Genomic DNA, 17,509 nt, shown 5'->3' with positions numbered 1-17,509 from the left:
CTCTGAGTGTCTGGTTCAAGTCATTTGTTGTTGTTGTTGTTCAATAAACGAAAGCAGATCATGCTTACTCCTGAGTGTCTTAAAGTTCACATTTTGTTTCAAAAAGTAACATATTAAAAAAAAAAAAAAAGTAACATATTGTGGTAAAATTGCATCTTTCTTTGGTGGTGAACTTCTTGAATTTTCTAGGAACAGCAGACTTACTACAACCCAACCTGAATCTGATCAACCCTTGAGCGCAGTGGTTCTCAATCCTGGCTGCATGGGTCAGTCAATCAGGAAACCAAAAAAAAAAAAAAAAATGGGTGCTCAACTGCAGAGCAGACACCTGCCTCAGAACCTCTGCGAGGTCATTAGTCTAATCTCTTTCTTTGCTCATATTTGACAATTTTCGTAATATAAAGGCAAACATATTTTACGCACAGAAACACTGTGACCCCTAGGAATTCTAGAAAGAGGCAACTGAGGAGATGTGGAAACCTCATGGATTTGCTCGGCGACTCCCCGCAACTCTGGTCTGTGTGGTTCCCACGGGTGCCGCATCTGGGGACTCCGTCCTCAGCTGTAGCAACCTGAAGGGAGAGGTGAGGAGGCGGGAGAGAAACAGGCTGATATTAGATTTTAGACTTCTAGGTACTTCATTGCGAATACTCTGATTTGAACCTTGGGATAATTTGCATAAACCTTGGGTGAATGTTTTGAGAAAGGGCTCTTTAAACAAATTAATTTTAAAAGATGATGTGGACTGAAATTAGGAATGTGGATGCATTCGACCAAGTAACTTATTGTGAGCCAACACTAAATTATCACGCCTTAAAAAGCAATACAACTGTAGTTTTAAGACATGTTTGCAGAGTTTCCCAGCCATTGTGTTGTGACATTTCCTTGACTGTGTGTGCGCTTGGCTCTGAAATTAGGCCTCTTGATTCTCAAAATGCCTATATTGCATTAAGGATAAAAATAAAAATGAAGAACACTGTTCTATGTCATTTAGGGCAGTCACTGATACCTCCTGACTTTATCCCAAGATACTATGAATGAATATGGTTTTAACCTGTCAGTTAATTGTGTTAATTTTATAATTTCCCAAAAATGGACCTCACATATTTCCAACTTTAAAAAACTTGTTGAAATCTCATGTGCTTAATCTGAAAAAAAAATCATTAAAATTCACAATGGTAGAAATATAGATTGGGAGCGGTGAGAAAATTGGGACATAGGGGAAGATGCAGATTATCTGATGTATTCATGACTGCTGATTGGCAGGTGGCAAAAGACAATGAGATGGTGGAGGGTGGAGAGTGATGAACTGGAGTGGCCCATACAGACTTTTCCAGGTCTGTATGAACACTTCAGGCTTTAGTTATTCAAGTTTGTGGTATAAAATGGATTATGAAGCAACTTGGTCCATTACCCATAATCAAAAATGTAACTGATATTTTTTAAGATGCCACACATTTGATAATAGGTAGCTTTGGAGATATCTTTGAAGTCCCTCTTTGTTAATTATTTGATGACCTTCTCTCCCAAGAGAATTGTTTTTTCAGCCATGTGCTAAGGATGGGTTTAAGAACCAATTGGCTCTGGGGACCAATTGGTATTATACCTCCTTTGTGAAATGACTCTTCCAAAGCCTGATCAATGCAGCTGCCCTGCTTTCAAGAAAGCGCCACACTCTTTTCTCTTTCTGGGATTTGGCTGTAGCCTTCTCCTGAGCCATCAGCTGCTATAAGAACTAAAGTCTTAGGAGACAACAACTCCATAAATTCAAGTCATTACAAATAGACCAAGCCTTTTCTCTCTTTTGGCTGATAATTCCAAATTTACCAAAGAATTTAAAAAGTCTACGAAGTTAAGAGTCATGGGCTATGATGTATAATGGGCTCAGAGAAATTTAAAGCATCACACTTCACTTTTTTATCATGCTAAGTGTAGTCATTTGTGAACAGTTTCCAGAACTATGTATTACTTGATTGCGTTGCAACTGTTTTAGTTGGGAGAAGAAAATGAAGGCTCAAGAAAGATGTAAACTGGCCTGATTCTGTTTTGCCAGATTTGGTAATGTGTTTTATTTATTTATTTTTTAGAGATAAAATATCACTTTCAAAATGTCAAATTTGAACATCTTTCTTCTCCCCCCCACCAAACCTAATTCCGTTCTGCTCTTCCTCATCTTGGTGATTTAGTGTACCATCCTCCCAGTTGCTCAAGCCAGAAATGTTTAAGTCATCCTAGATTACTCCTTCCCTACCCTCCACTACATACAGTTTGTCCGCAAGCATCTCTGTGGTTCTAAGTATCTCCCTATCTGTTCAAATTTGAATCAGCGTCATACCTAGCCCAGTGTCTCTTCTATCTCTGCATCTTTGGCTTGCGCCCTCCCTCAATTCCTTTAGAAATGTGTTTCCAGTCATCTTTCCCGTATGCAAATCTGATCATGTTCCTCTCTTACTCAAGCTTCCTTAATGACTAGCCACCACCTGCTGAATAAAATCCAGTCTACTTTGCAAAGCCTGCCGAGAAAGCCCTCCAGGATCTGGCCCTGATTTCTGCGTGGCTTCGCCTCCTGCTATTTCCTTCCTTCTAGCCTTGTAATTTCCCCCAAACAAGGCCGTTCTCTCAAATTCATTTGCCTTGGCGCCTACTGTTTTTTCCAATGTTGCATTTCTACAGAGCAAACCCTTACCCCTCTTATTCAATTTATGGGTCTCCTGTGAAACACTGCCTTCTTATAAAGCTTTCCTTGATCCCCAGATAGATGTCAAAGCCTTTTCTCCTAGGCATCCCATTGCATTCGGTACTTACTCCTAGTATCATAATCTCTGTATTTCATGGACTGAGTGTGTTCTTCCTACCAAAATTTAACTCCTTAAGAACAAGGACTGTGGTGTCATTTTGATAATCCCAAGCCCAGTACTGTTTTTAGCATGTAATAGGTGCTCATTGAATTTTGTTTGAATTAATCATGCAGGACGTCATACTAAATAAAAATAAAATGTGTCTTCTAGGGATTGATTTATTTTATTTCAGTCATGAGCTATTGTTCAAAGGTTGGCAAACTGTAGCCCACTGTCCAAGTCCAGCCACGCCCGTTCATTCATAAACTGTCTGTGGCTGCTCTCATGCCACAAGGGCAGATCTCAGTAGTTTTGACAGAGACCACATGGCCCACAAATCCTGAAATATCTACTATCTGGCCCTTTACAGAAAAAGATAGCCAACCCCTGCTACAGATACTAGAGCCCATCGGAGGGCATATTTTTAAATGCATTTAAAGAATAGATATGTAATTCCATTTTGACACTTCAAGTAGCAGCGGGCTCCCTTAGATACCTAAACTTCATATTTAAAAATCACCAACTCATCTGGAACTTGCCATTTGGGGTGAGGGGAAAGCAATTCACTGGTACTGTACCTGTGGTGCCCTAAGCTTAAAGGGTGTGAGTGAGAGGTACACCCAAGACTTAAGTCCCCACTTCCTGTCTAAACTTGTGGTTAGTCCAGCTATACCAAAAAAAAAAAAAGAAAAAAATCCAAAATACACTGGGCCTGGAAGAATGTTCTTCAGTTCACCAAATGTGACTACAACCTACCCCCTTTGCCTAGATTTACTCACTCACTCCTCGGCCCTGACCCGTTCCCACATCCTGCTCCCTGGGCCCCTCCTGGGCCCCTGGTAGCCCTCCTCATCATCCACTGGATGCAAATGCACAGGTGTGAAGACAAACAAACAAATTCCTCATCTCCTTTAACTTCTGCTCAAGCCTGGACTTCCCTGTGAGGTCTTTCCCAGCCCTTCCACCTAATAATGTAAATCCCTGTCCTCTACTCGCACTGCTGGCCCCTTCCCTGCTTTTTGTTCCCTCCTTAGCAGTTATCATTACTTAACACGCTATATTCTTTACTTACCCTTGTTTATTTTCTGCCCCTACTAGAGTATGATATCTCCATTTGTTAAATGAATGAATAAATAAATCAATGAAATCCCAGATAAAGAGGAAAAAAATATCAAAGAATTAACATAGTGCCATTCACTCTTTGGAATGAACCTTCTAGGCAGGAATTTGCTACCAGTAGGGAACAAAGGTGTCTTAGCAGTCGCTGGGGCCAGCCTTTCTGTCTCTCTTCTTTAAGGTGAATAATGAGGATGGTGAAGTCTTCTGGGATTCCTTAAATGTTCCCCACATCCACAAGAAGTCCCTGGCGGTGTCTGTAGGGCCCAGCACTATTCCTTCTCCCAGAATTTTTCTTGATCGTTAAGGAAACAGTAGATACCTCTTCAAAGCTGTTGTGCCCTGGTTGATATCTGTGATACGTAGGAATTCCTCCTCAGTGAGGGGACATTGGGCTTCAGAGGATTGTGAAGTATTGTTTCTTAGGTCATCACTTTCTCACTGTCTGCATCAAGGGTAGAGATATTCACTCTCAGAGGTGTGAAATCAGAGGTGTGTATGTGAGCACACAAATAGACTCAGGATTGTGGGAATCTTTGCTTTGATTCTTTGATGTGGAGTATTTTAGCATCAAACGTCTCTATAAATATATGTAGCTTTTATTGATCATATCTCTATACTTACTGTGATCAAAATAGCTCATTAGACTGCTATAAATAGAAACTCAGTGGTTACAATTTAGCATAGAATTTAAAAGCCTAAGATTTTTTAGCTCGAGTCCTGGTTAGTTTCAAATCTTGTAAGGTTTACAATTTGGGGAAAATTACTTAACCTTCCTAAGCCTCAACTTCATCTATATTATATTATATTATATTTATACATACTATATATTACTATAATATCAACATAATGTATCCTAAGTATATATTACAATAATGTATCATAAGTATGAATTATATATAATAATAATATATTGTGTCATATATAATAAATATACTAGATTGTATTATTATATAGAGGAAGTAACTAAAAAGCCCTTGGCACATTGCTGGTACACGGTAGGCTATCAATATACGTTTACCCTCCTATGTCTAGTGTGCACAATGGCAATCAGCAGTAGTTCTTCCTGTTACTGAGAAATAAAAAGCGAAAAGTTCCCATGTGTTCCCATAAAAGAGAGGAGGCAGGACCCTTGAAGCATCTTTCCACATAGTTTTCTTTGCATCGTTTTATGGGATCAGATGACCTAGCAGATACTCCAGATTTTGATGTTTGCAATTGACTGAGTAAATCCACAGTTAAATAAGAGTGGATTTGATTTTAGGGATTGAGAGCCAATTTGGGAACATAAAAATGAAGTTTGCTTGACTTTATGACCGATTGAGAGAGACGCTGAGGCTTGTGAGTCGTAGATTACTGTGTGACCCTTGATGTTTTTCCCCTTGATCTGCAGGGTGACTTCACGTGGAACAGTATGTCGGGTCGCAGCGTACGGCTGAGGTCAGTCCCCATCCAGAGCCTCTCAGAGCTGGAGCGAGCCCGGCTGCAGGAAGTGGCTTTTTATCAGCTGCAGCAGGACTGTGACCTGAGCTGTCAGATCACCATTCCCAAAGGTAAGGCCCCATCTGCCATCACATGGGGGATGCTGGAAGTCAAACATCTGCTCTGCCAGAGCCCCAAGCTGCAGAGTCCTCTCAGCCCCACTATTAACGCAGGAAGGAAGCTATAGCTTCTGGGTCACTGGCTGGCACTGGCATCCATTTTGAAAGATGTGTTCAAGTGGGACAGTTTACATGTCGACTAATATGTGTATTTAAAGGGAAGATCAACTTGGGGCATTAAAGGGGAAAGCCATGTGTATCTCAACGGTCTACGTGGCTTCAGCACAACCAGTTAAAAAGAAGTTTCAGAAAGGTCAACTTAAAGGGTTAGAAGAAAAACGATGTCTATCTCAATATGATTTCAAAATAACCAGTTGAAAAGAATGTTTTAACAATCTGTTAAACTTCTCATTTGACCTTATGCAAACTCAGAATCAGTGATTATACCAATGTTAACTCATTTTTATCCAGTCTTTCACCTGGCCTGTCTCTGTTGGGGTTCACCACTATGACACTGGAGCCAGTGCAGACCTGGTTGTCTGATGTTTTTACAAACACAGATCCTGATTCTGGTAAAGATGAGAAGCATGTATTTGAAATCCTTTGACCTGTAAAGCCTGTTTCTGAATGTTGACTATCTTCTATAAAGGTACTTTTTAATGTGTATTTGTGTGTAGCCGAAAGGTAATTTGAGGTGAAGTGAAAAGCTGTGACGTTATACAAATAGAGTAAACCTGCCATAAAAACGCAACATTGGCTGCTGTGCCTAAAACTTAACGGGAAGCAGGAGAGCGATAGCAAGCATCTGAAAGCTAGAAGATTTCAGTATCTGCAGAACTTCTCCTTTGTTTTCTTTTTTCAGGGAGTTGAGGGGATGCTTCATGAATATTCACAAAATCATTCATATCATATATACACACATACACATAGATACGTAGTTCTCAACCAGCGATGGTTTTCCCCCACTCCCCAGGTAAAATTTAGCAATGTCTGGCTCCACTTTCAGTTTTCACAGCTTGGAGGAAGGATGCAGCTGACATCTACTGGATGGAAGCCAGGGATGCTGTTAGACATCCTGCAATACACTGGACAGTCCCCCACAGCAAGCATTGTCAGGGCCCAAGGGCCCAAGTGTAGAGGCTGAGCAACCTTAATATACACATGAACACATGTGCTCACATTCCGTCAACAGCAGTGTTGGTGGAGCTGTTTTCTTGGCTCACCTGTGTCTGATGGAAAGGGCACTGGCTTGGGAGTCTGAAGACCAGAATATGAGGACTTGTCTGGTCACGTGTGAGCTTGGGCAATTTACCTCTGTAGTAGGAGGCTTGGTTTTGTTGGCTAGAAAGAGTAGCACAGAAACAGTGACCACACAGAATTTTTTATTGGATGATGGCTCTTAGGGCCACTTTTATTCTTTTTTTAAAAAAAATTGAAGTATAGTTGATTTACAATGTTATATTAGTTTCAAGTGAACATCAAAGTGACTCAGTATTTTTACAGATTATACTCCATTAAAAGGTATCACAAGATAAGACGTGGAGAGTGGACTTGAGGACACGGGGAGGGGGAGTGGTGGTCTGGGACGACGTGAGAGAGTGTCATAGACATATATACACTACCAAATGTAGAATGGATAGCTAGTGGGAAGCACCCGCATAGCACAGGGAGATCAGCTCGGTGCTTTGTGACCACCTAGAGGAGTGGGATAGGGAGGGTGGGAGGGAGACGCAAGAGGGAGGGGATATGGGGATATATGTATATGTATAGCTGATTCACTTTGTTATACAGCAGAAGCTAACACACCACTGTAGAGCAATTATACTCCAATAAAGATGTTGAAAAAATAAGTTATTACAAGATAATGGCTATAATTCCCTGTGCTGTACAATATATCCTTGTTGCTTATCTATTTTATACATAATACTTTATATCTCTTAATCCCTTACCCCAGTCTTGCCCCTCTCCCTTCCCGCTCCACACTGGTAACCACTAGTTTGTTTTCTGTATCTGTGAGTCTGTTTCTGTTTTGCTATATACATTCATTTGTTTTAGTTTTTAGATTCCACATATAAGTGATATCATACAGTATTTGTCTTTCTCTGTCTCACTTATTTCACTAAACATAATATTCTCTAAGTGCATCCACATTGCTTCAAATGGCAGAATTTCATTCTTTTATGGCTGAGTAATATTCTATTCTATATATATACCACATCTTATTTATCCACTCATCTGTTGTGAATACTTCAGTTGCTTCCATATCTTGGCAATTGTAAATAATTCTGCTATGAACATTGGGGTGCATGTACCGTTTTGAATTTTTTTTTCCAGATATATACTAGAGTGGAATTCATGGATCTTATGGTAGTTCTATTTTTAGTTTTCTATTTTTAGCAGCCTCCATACTGTTTTCCACAGGGCTGTACCAATTTACATTCCCACCAACAGTGTAGGAGTGTTTCCTTTTCTCCATATCCTTACCAACATTTGTTATTTGTAGACTTTTTGATGATAACCATTTTACAGGTGTGAGGTGATATCTCATTGTGATTTTGATTTGCATTTGCCTGATGATTAGCGATGTTGAGCATCTTTTCATCTGCCTCTTGGCCATCTGCATTTCCTCTTTGGAAAAATGTCTGTTCATGTCTTCTGTCCATTTTTAAATTGGGCTTTTTTTTGGATGTTGAGCTGTTTTTATATGTTGGATATTAACCCCTTATTGATCATATCATTTGCAAAAATTTTCTCCCATTCCATAGGTTGTCTTTTCATTCTGTCAATGGTTTCCTTTACAGTGCAAAAAAAAAAAGTTTAATTAGGCCCCATTTGTTTATTTTTGCTTTTACTTCTTTTGCCTTAGGAGACAGATCCAAGAAAATATTGCTACGATTTATGTCAAAGAGTGTTCTGCCTATGAGCTTTATGATTTCAGGTCTTATAGTTAAGTCTTTAATCCATTTTGAGTTTATTTTTGTATATGGTGTGAGGAAATGTTCTAATCTCGTTCATTTACATGTAGCTGTTAAGTTTTCCCAGCACCACTTATTGAAGAGACTGTCTTTTCTCCATTTTATATTATTGCCTCCTTTGTCATAGATTAATTGACCAGAGGTGTGTGGGTTTATTTCTTGTCTCTCTCTATGTGCCTGGTTTTGTGTCAGTACCACGCTGTTTTGATTACTGTAGTTTTGTAGTATAGTCTGAAGACTGGGAGAGTGATACCTCCAACTTTGTTCTTTTTTCTCAAGATTGCTTTGGCAACTCCAGGTCTTTTTTGGTTCCATATACATTTTTGGATTATTTGTTCTAGTTCTGTGAAAAATGTCTTGGGTATTTTGATAGGGATTGCATTAAATCTGTAGATTGCTTTGGGTTGTATGGCCATTTTAACAATATTAATTCTTCCAATCCAAGAGCACAGGCTATTTTTCCATTTCTTTGTATCATCTTCAATTTTCTTCATCAGTTTTTTACAGTTTTCAGAGTAAAGGTCTTTCACCTCCTTGGTTAAGTTTATTCCTAAGTATTTTATTCTTTTTGATGTGATTTTAAATGGGATTGATTTTCACTTTCTCTTTCTGATAGTTTGTTATTACTGTGTAGAAAAGCAACAGATTTCTGTATATTAATCCTGTATCTTGCAGCTTTACTGAATTCATTTATTAGTTTTAATAGTATGTTGGTGGAGACTTTAGGGGTTTCTTTCTTTCTTTCTTTCTTTCTTTCTTTCTTTCTTCGTGGCTGTATTGGGTCTTCATTGCTTCACATGGGCTTTCTCTAGTTGCAGTGGGCAGGGGCTACTCTTCATTGCGGTGTGCAGGCTTCTCATTGCGATGGCTTCTCTTGTTGCGGAGCATGGGCTCCAGGCCCACGGGCTCAGTAGTTGTGGCTCTTGGGCTCTAGAGCGCCGGCTCAGTAGTTGTGGGGCATGGGCTTTGTTGCTCCACGGCATGTGGGATCTTCCCGGACCAGGGCTGGAACCCGTGTCCAGTGCATTGGCAGGAGGATTCTTAACCACTGTGCCACCAGGGAAGTCCCTAGGGTTTTCTATATAAAGTATCATGTCCTCTGCAAATAGTGACAGTTTTACTTCTTCCCTTCCAATTTGGATGCCTTTTATTTCTTTTTTTGGTCTGATGGCTGTGTTCAGCACTTCCAATATTGTGTTAAATAGAAGTGGCAAGAGGGGCCACTTTCATTCTTTAAGCTGGAATCTCAGACTCTGCTGGAGGTCATGAAAGAGTTCAGGAGAAGGGAGAGGTAGGTTAGGCCAAGAGGCTGGTGGACAGGCACATTTCACTGACTGATGCCTGGCTCCCTTGACTTTCTCATCATACGCTGCTTGACACCACAACCACAGCCAGTTCCTTCCAGGAGGAAATTCCTACCCCTGTTATATCTTTTCATACTAATGTAACACAGAGATCCTCAGGTCAAGTAAGAAGAAAATCCCTTTGGCAATGGGTGAAAAATGAGTGCTAATCACCATCAGGCCAGGTTGCTGCTTCTCCCTAAGACCTTCTCATTCTGCCTCATCTTGTCTTGGTTTGGTTTTAGGGTGGAGATGAGGCCTGCCCTCACCTCCACATTAACTCACAAGGTGGCCCAGGTGGGGCCCAATCGTCCTGTATCCCTTTTACAGGAACAGATGTTCTTTCAGTTCCTAAGAAAAATTTTTAATAGAAATGTTTCTGGCAAACCAAATTTATAGTGAAGGGAATGATGACTCTAAAAAGTTATGTGAAAACCAGATTGGATGCACATCAGATGAGATACCAAGGCAAAAATATTCTTTGTAGCTTTGTTTTTAAATCCAGTTAATTTGATGTTTCTCTTTGTTCTTGCTTTTTATAGAGTCCACTAAATAAATAACCTTTACCAAACAGAGAATTTTATAAAACTTATCTGCTAGAAGCTCTGTCTCCATTGCTTATTTATGAGACTATGTTGGTCCTAGTACATTCAGGGAAAGATTTGTTCTATCAAGATATTCAAAGATGTTTGGGTTACAGGAGTTATTTTGATATTTTCCATCAAAGTAGGAGCTAATGGTTTACAAATAATTTCTAACTTACGAAGGAGAGAAGGAACTGTGTGGCTGGGTGGAAAAAAACAGACATCACCAAAGAGTTCTGAAACTATTGCTTTGGGCAGATGATTATAGACATTTAATATTTACCAAGATCCTTCAAATGCATGGCTGGTGCTGAGTGCTATGATGGCAGCTTTGGTCCAAGGGTAGCCACTTGCTTCCATGTAAACCCCTAAGTGGAGCTTCTAAACAGGGTCATCTTCACTGTATGAATAATTTACTCAGGAAAATAAATAGTTGCCAGGGCCTAGAACCTAAAGAAATGATACCAAGCCTAATGAGATAGTGAGTACAATGAAAATGGAAACATACTCAAGCTCACGTTTTTGTTCTTTGCCACGTTAGGATGACTGTAGGAATTTATTTACAGGTATCTGTTTGGAGGACCTTCTTCCTCTATGAGACTGGTGCTTCCAGGGCTCAGATGAATGATAATATAACATATTCATCAGCTGCTGGTATTCACCATAGAGAGGGAAGAATAGAAGATTGGTGGGAAAAAAAAAAAAGGATTAGTGGGTTGGGAAATTACTGGGGTTATTCCCAGTGGTGGGATCCAAAGCACAGGTAGAGAGTTTGACCTCCTCCTGAGCTTTAGTATTAGGTGGACATTGGTTATATGGGTACAGATGCAGGTAGCTTAGAAGATGATGGGAGAGCATGTGGAATTTCACTCCAGATTGCCTCTTCACTCACAGCAAAATAGGAAACAATTTCATCTGCTAGGAGTGGGGCTGGGAAGGAGGTCCTGGAGGTTTGAGGAAAGAGGAGAGGAATGGAAAAGAGGGAAGCTGATGGACCAGCAATGTTGCAGGATTGCAGGGCAGCCCTAAAGGTCTATTTGAGGTTAGTAGGTGGGAATTTAAATTGCAAAATAAACATCTGGGCAGCTAAACACTGCTAAAGCAAACACACCATTTTGTAGTTTGAGTTTCCCAGCCCTGTTTAATCCAAATTTCCTCTCAGTAGAGTTAGGATTTTCTGGTTGAGTTCAATAATGGTAGAGAGGGACATGGCAGTTGAGAGTATATCTGTGGGCAGAATATTGGACCCCTCAAAGATGGCCTGGAACCTTTGAATATTTACCTCACATGCCAAAACGAACTTTGCAGATGTGATCAACTCAGGTCCTTGAGACAGCAAGATTGTCCTGGATTATCTGGGAGGGTCCAAACTAATCACATGGGTACTAAAAAGCAGAGAAACTTTCCCATCTGAGAGAGATATGACTCTGGAGGAATGGTCAGAGAGATGTAGTGTTGCTGGCTTTGATGATAGAGGAAGGGGCCATGAGCCAAGGAATGCAGGAGGCCTCTAGAAGCTAAAAAAGGCAAGGAAACAGATTGTCCCTAGAGCCCCTAGAAAGGAATTCAACCCTGCTGACACCTTGATTTTAGCCCAGTGAGACCCATTTCAGACTTCTGGTCTCCAGAAATGTCAGATAATAAATTTGAGTTGTTTAAGCCACTAAGTTTGTGGTCATTTGTTACAGCAGCCATAAGAAACTAATACAGTATCCAAGGGAATGATTATAATCTCAGACCATGGACTCTAAGTTGAATGAGAAGTTAGAAATAAATATAAAAGACATATTTTTCTTGAATAAAAAGAATCAATAATATAAAGATGTCAATTATGTCATAAATTGTCTGTAAACTGAATGTGATTCCAAAAAACATACCGACAGAATTTGTTGTTGTAATATCACTAAATTGTTCTAAACGTCATCTTGGCAAATAATTATATGAGAGTAAGTAGGCAGGGGAAAATCTGAAAAAGAGGTCAAATGGAAATTATCCCTATCCATTTATTAAAATGTCATAAAACTAAAGCAGTTAAAAGAGTATTGTACTGCTTCACAGTAGGTAGATCAATGGGAGAAAATAGAGTTCAGAATTAAGCTAAAATAAGTGAGAACTTATGACATAAATATTGCATTTTTTGTCAGGGGGAAATGATGGCTTAGTATTGTATTTGTGACAATGAGACAACCATTGAGGAGAAAAATCGGGATTCTGACCTTACTCCTTACATCCAAATAAATTGATGTGGAAGAAAGATTTGAAGATTTAAAAAATGAAACTATAAATGCACCAAAACAAAAAATAGCTAGATATTAATATATTTTTACATGGAGGAAGGCACTACCCAGAAAACATAAAGAGAGTGACCTGTTTCACTACGTTAAAAAAAAATAGAATCATCTGTGTGGCAAATAAATAAATAAATAAAGTAGAAATTTACAACACATTTGACAAACTAAAAGCTAACTTCTCTACGATACAGAGCTTTATTACAAATTAGTATGAGAAAGAACATAATTAAAATGTGGACAAATTATAGGCAGCTCACAGAAAAAGAAATTCAAATGATTTATAAATATTTGTAAAGATGCTCTCACCCTCATATTCATTCAAGAAATGCAAGCTCAACGACAAGGAGATTTTTTTTTCTCTTAGATAGGAATGGCTCCAAAAGTTGGATGGTATACTTTCTAGGAAAACAGACACTCATGTACTGTTGATAGGAATATAATTGTTGCAGCAACTTACAAGATGATTTGGTAAGATCTAACTCTTAAATGGCCCAATAATGCTACTTCTGGGAATGTATCTCACAGATGTATACTTGTATTAGTCGAGATAGGCTAACCACTTAGTACCTTAATACTATAAAAGTTTCTTTCTTGCTCAGGCACCATCGACTGCAGGTTGGCCACGAGGATTGGGAGGGGAGAGTGCGCCACACAGTTATGCAGGAACCTAGGTTTCTCCAATCTTGTGGCTCCTCCCTCCTCTATATCTATTCAACCAGGAGACAAGCAAAATAAAAACTAATAAGATTTACATAAACCTTCTAAGATGACTGATGAGCTTAATTTGTTACCCCTTCTAAACTTAAGATATTTCAAAAAGGGAATTTTGAAGATGCTATAGAGAACCTAGTGGTAGAAATCAGGAGGCCTTTCGGTGGGAGGGATCATACCTATCAATAGAGTTTTCCCTGTGAGCTTGAGTTTGCCCCATAGAGGCGACCATGGAATGTTTCTACCCGTCAAAGGCTGCTCTTGGCATAAGCTCTTTGTTTTTTTTTTAACATCTTTATTGGAGTATAATTGCTTTACAATGGTGTGTTAGTGTCTGCTGTGTAACAAAGTGGTCAGCAATACATAAACATATATCCCCATATTCTCTCCCTCTTGCGTCTCCCTCCCACCCTCCCTATCCCACCCCTTAAAAAACTAAAAATAGAACTACCGTATGACCCAGCAATCCCACTACCGGGCATATACCCTGAGAAAACCATAATTCAAAAAGAGTCATGTACCACAATGTTCATTGCAGCATTATCTACAATAGCCAGGACATGGAAGCAACCTAAGTGTCCACTGACAGATGAACGGTTAAAGAAGATGTGGTACATTTATACATTTGCATAAGCTCTTGGATCAGACTTTCTAGTCTGTAAATGGCTCAATCCTTAACAGCAGACCCAGGAAACAAATGCGGAGACCATGGTCGAGAAATTAAGCAATGCCTAATGGCCTTCATGAACTTTTCATTTATTCAGAACACATCAATGGAGTATTGTTTATGTATCAGATTCAATTAATATTATTTTGATAGCATTTTAATACCAGTGGTCTGAGGCAGGGGTTAGTGAACTGGCCCACTGGCCAAACCCAGCTCACCATCTGTTTTTGTAAATAAAATCTTATTGGCACACAGCTATGCTTATGCATTTACGTATCATCTATGGCCGCTTTTGAGCAACGATGGCAGAGTCGAATAGTCGTGACAGTCCATATGCCTCAGGGAGTCTCAAACATTTCCTATCTGGCCCTTTACAGGAAAAAATGGCTCACCTCTGGTCTAAGGTAAAATAAAAGGAAGTGACTGACTTATGCCCAATCTGTAAAGCAGCTTAGTGTAGCCTTTATCTCACTGTAATGTAAACTAAGTATTTAAAGCGGAATGGTTTCATAAGAGAGAAATGCATATTCAAGTTTTCTTTAGTGCTCTTTTTTTCTTCACTTAATTTCTGATATCACAATTGAGAAAGGCTTCGTTTATGTATTTTAAAAACAGTCTCATGGAATGAGGAATAGCTGGTGGTTTAAGAAAATGTGGGCAATAGTCTAATAAAAGAGTACTCTGATGCCTCAAAATTGCTGTTATATGGCTTCCATATAAAGTGGTCCCTCACCATTGTCCCTCAGGCTGTGTAAAACCCAAGTAAACAACTCAATGAAATCAAGAAAATGATATTCTTGGTTGGCTAACACTGCAGCTGTCTTTGGTTTGTGATTTGAATGTTGATTTAAAAAATAAGGGCAACCTGATGGGCAAGGAAATTGATCTTGGGTGTTTATGCAACAACCCTAGACAGAAACTATAGCTGTCCAATTTCTATGTTATCCCTGCTGGCATTGTCCATTTGAAGAGGTGAAGCGCGAGAACTGTTTATCAAAGCTTTCTGTGTAAGTAAAAATGAAGTTGAAACCTGGGGTAAAATCCACAAACTTCAGTGTAGGTAGAAATGCTGATGGGAAACAAACATCACCAAATAGGGTGATCAAAGAATAATGTTAGACCACTGGGCTCAGAGGCTCTCAACAAATGTCTCTAGTGTGTGAGCTGTAGAGGTAGTTGTATCTTTTATTTTACATCTCAGCCCAGCAAACACATGAACCAAATGGTGTTTATTGTTATCTGAGATACACTTTGATATTCTCTATAATTTCTCTCCTATTGTCTTCTATTTGATTCTATATCATTTTCTAAAATACGCTTGTCATGATACGCTAAATTTTCACGATTCATTAATAAGTTATGACCCACAGTTTGAATAACGCAATCTTAAAAGGCAGATGGAATGGAAAAGAGACGATCAAGAAGAAAAGAACAAAAATGGCAGCATGGAAACCTTTCACTTGTTCACTGCTGTGGCTCTTAGGGCCTTGGTAAGGTGGATGGGGCATTGTTTCCCTAGGGCCACAGAAAGGAACCTAGGCTAGACCCTTGGCCTAAGCATCTAGTACCTTCTCTATCTAGAGCCCAACATTGGCGTGCCATCCAGGGGCTTCCCATGCTGCTTCACTGCTCTCATGTCAAAAGTAGTCCACATCCTCAAGGAGTTATTAGTCCATCGATAGAGAAAGCACAGACACATCAATTGTATTAAAACCGAGCAGTGGATATCGTCCTGTCCAAGTTACCTTTGGTGACACTTACAGATAGAAGCTGCCTCATCTACCTATTCCAATAAAACCCAGGAATGACAGAGAGGTTTCCCTGCAGGTTTTTGTTGAAATTTTCTTCTTGGGTGCTCTCCTCTGTACCCCAGGGCTTTTACCATGTCAAGTTCTCAAGTGTGTGCTGCTGTATGATTCTGTTCTGTGCCAAGCAGGCAAGCCAGTGCAATAGTCTGTGGTTATTTAAGCCATATGTTTTGTGCCTTCATATTCACGAATGGCTTCCTTTATGTTCTTAGACAATATAGTTTTCTATCTGAGGTCTTGTCCCTACTGGTCACATTTACACATACTGATGTATCTTTGTTGGAGTAGCAGCTATTATTGCACAAGGCTTTGGCATCTTGAACAAAACTTTTGTCATTGCAGTTTCTGAAATATTCTGGCACCTTTCAAAGATTTCAAGACTACACTATTCTCTCCGTTGGGATCATGGCCCAAAAGTAAACTTGATAATTACAAAGAATGTCCCATCCTTGAAATATGAATAGGAGCTTCCAGTTTTGCTTTTTTCTTTGTTTCCCCATGGGCAAAAACAAAGGCAAATAGTAATAATTGAAATTAAATACCAAGTGTTTTTTAAACTAATCAAGCTTTCTAGATAATTTGAAATTGAGCCCTCAAGATTATTTAAAAATTCAATCAGTGGGTGTTTATAAAGTTTTTTATAAGTGGAAAGCTCTGGAAAAGTAGTTTAAGGTGGTCTTCACTTAAGATAGGAGAGGGCAAACTACAGCCCAAAGGCCAAATCCAGCCCACTGCCTGTTTTTGTAAATAAAGTTTTATTAGAACACAGCCATATGTATTTGTCTCTGTATTGTCTAAGGCTACTTTAGTGCTACAACAGCAGGGTGGAGTAGTTTTGACAGAGACCATATGGCCCACAAAGCCAAAAATATTTGCTATCTGGACTTTTACAGAAAAAGCTTGCTGACCTCTGATTTAGGAGATTAATATTAATTTGATATAGTAATTTAGTTATTATCCATGTGGTTGATCGACTGTACCATCCTATTCATTTCAATTTCTTCACTCTCTTAGTTTTACTCTTCCATAATTGAGTGTTTTTTAATTATCAGACTTTCATAACTCTCAGATGTTTTAGTGTTTATATTATACGTAATCACATTTTTTTTCAAAGTGAGCAATAAATTCCCTTGGTGAAGCTAAACAAGAAAGAAATGTCAATATTTTAATGCGTTGCCTAAACAACTGATGCCACCATGCAGGTTATAGGAATGTCAGTTATGCATCAGATGGGTGACTTTAATAATAAGTCAGTCTCCAATATGGGTTGATTATTAGCTTTATTACTACTATCTGGTTTGATAACTGAGAATTTAACTGTCTTTCTCTTTAAGGACTTTACTTATTTACAGATTTACAGTTCTTCGTAATCTGATCTTCCTGCTCTTACCCTCCTTCCTTATCTTAGATGCCACCCAACACACACAAATTCAGATCTTCTAGGGATGTCTTTCTTAGGGCTATCTAGCATTATATGACAAGACTGGTGCAAATATAAGTAGGAAAATCACATCCCACAACTGGAGTTTTGGATTATCCATCGTTAAGATGCTTTGGCTGCAAATTATGGAAACCAAACCAAAAGTGACTTATATAACAAAGACATTGATTATATTACTTTACTAGGCGCTCACAG

The 17,509-nt window shown here is 39.1% G+C and overlaps 1 protein-coding gene across 12 annotated transcripts in view; it reads left to right on the top strand.

Annotated features, from left to right (window-relative positions):
* ARHGAP6 (Rho GTPase activating protein 6) overlaps window positions 1-17,509 on the top strand; it is a 264,909-nt gene that overhangs the window by 174,410 nt on the left and 72,990 nt on the right. For all 12 annotated transcript variants that reach the window (XM_036840648.1, XM_036840649.1, XM_036840651.1 and 9 more), the window contains one exon: window positions 5,347-5,506. In XM_036840648.1, the coding sequence (XP_036696543.1) occupies window positions 5,347-5,506 (160 nt within the window). The remainder of the gene's footprint in view (window positions 1-5,346; window positions 5,507-17,509) is intronic.

Source organism: Balaenoptera musculus, chromosome X, assembly GCF_009873245.2.
Source record: "Balaenoptera musculus isolate JJ_BM4_2016_0621 chromosome X, mBalMus1.pri.v3, whole genome shotgun sequence".
Taxonomy (NCBI): Eukaryota; Metazoa; Chordata; class Mammalia; order Artiodactyla; family Balaenopteridae; genus Balaenoptera; species Balaenoptera musculus.
The sequence above is the reverse complement of the archived record's forward strand: the minus strand, read 5'-3'. Positions and strand labels throughout refer to the sequence as shown.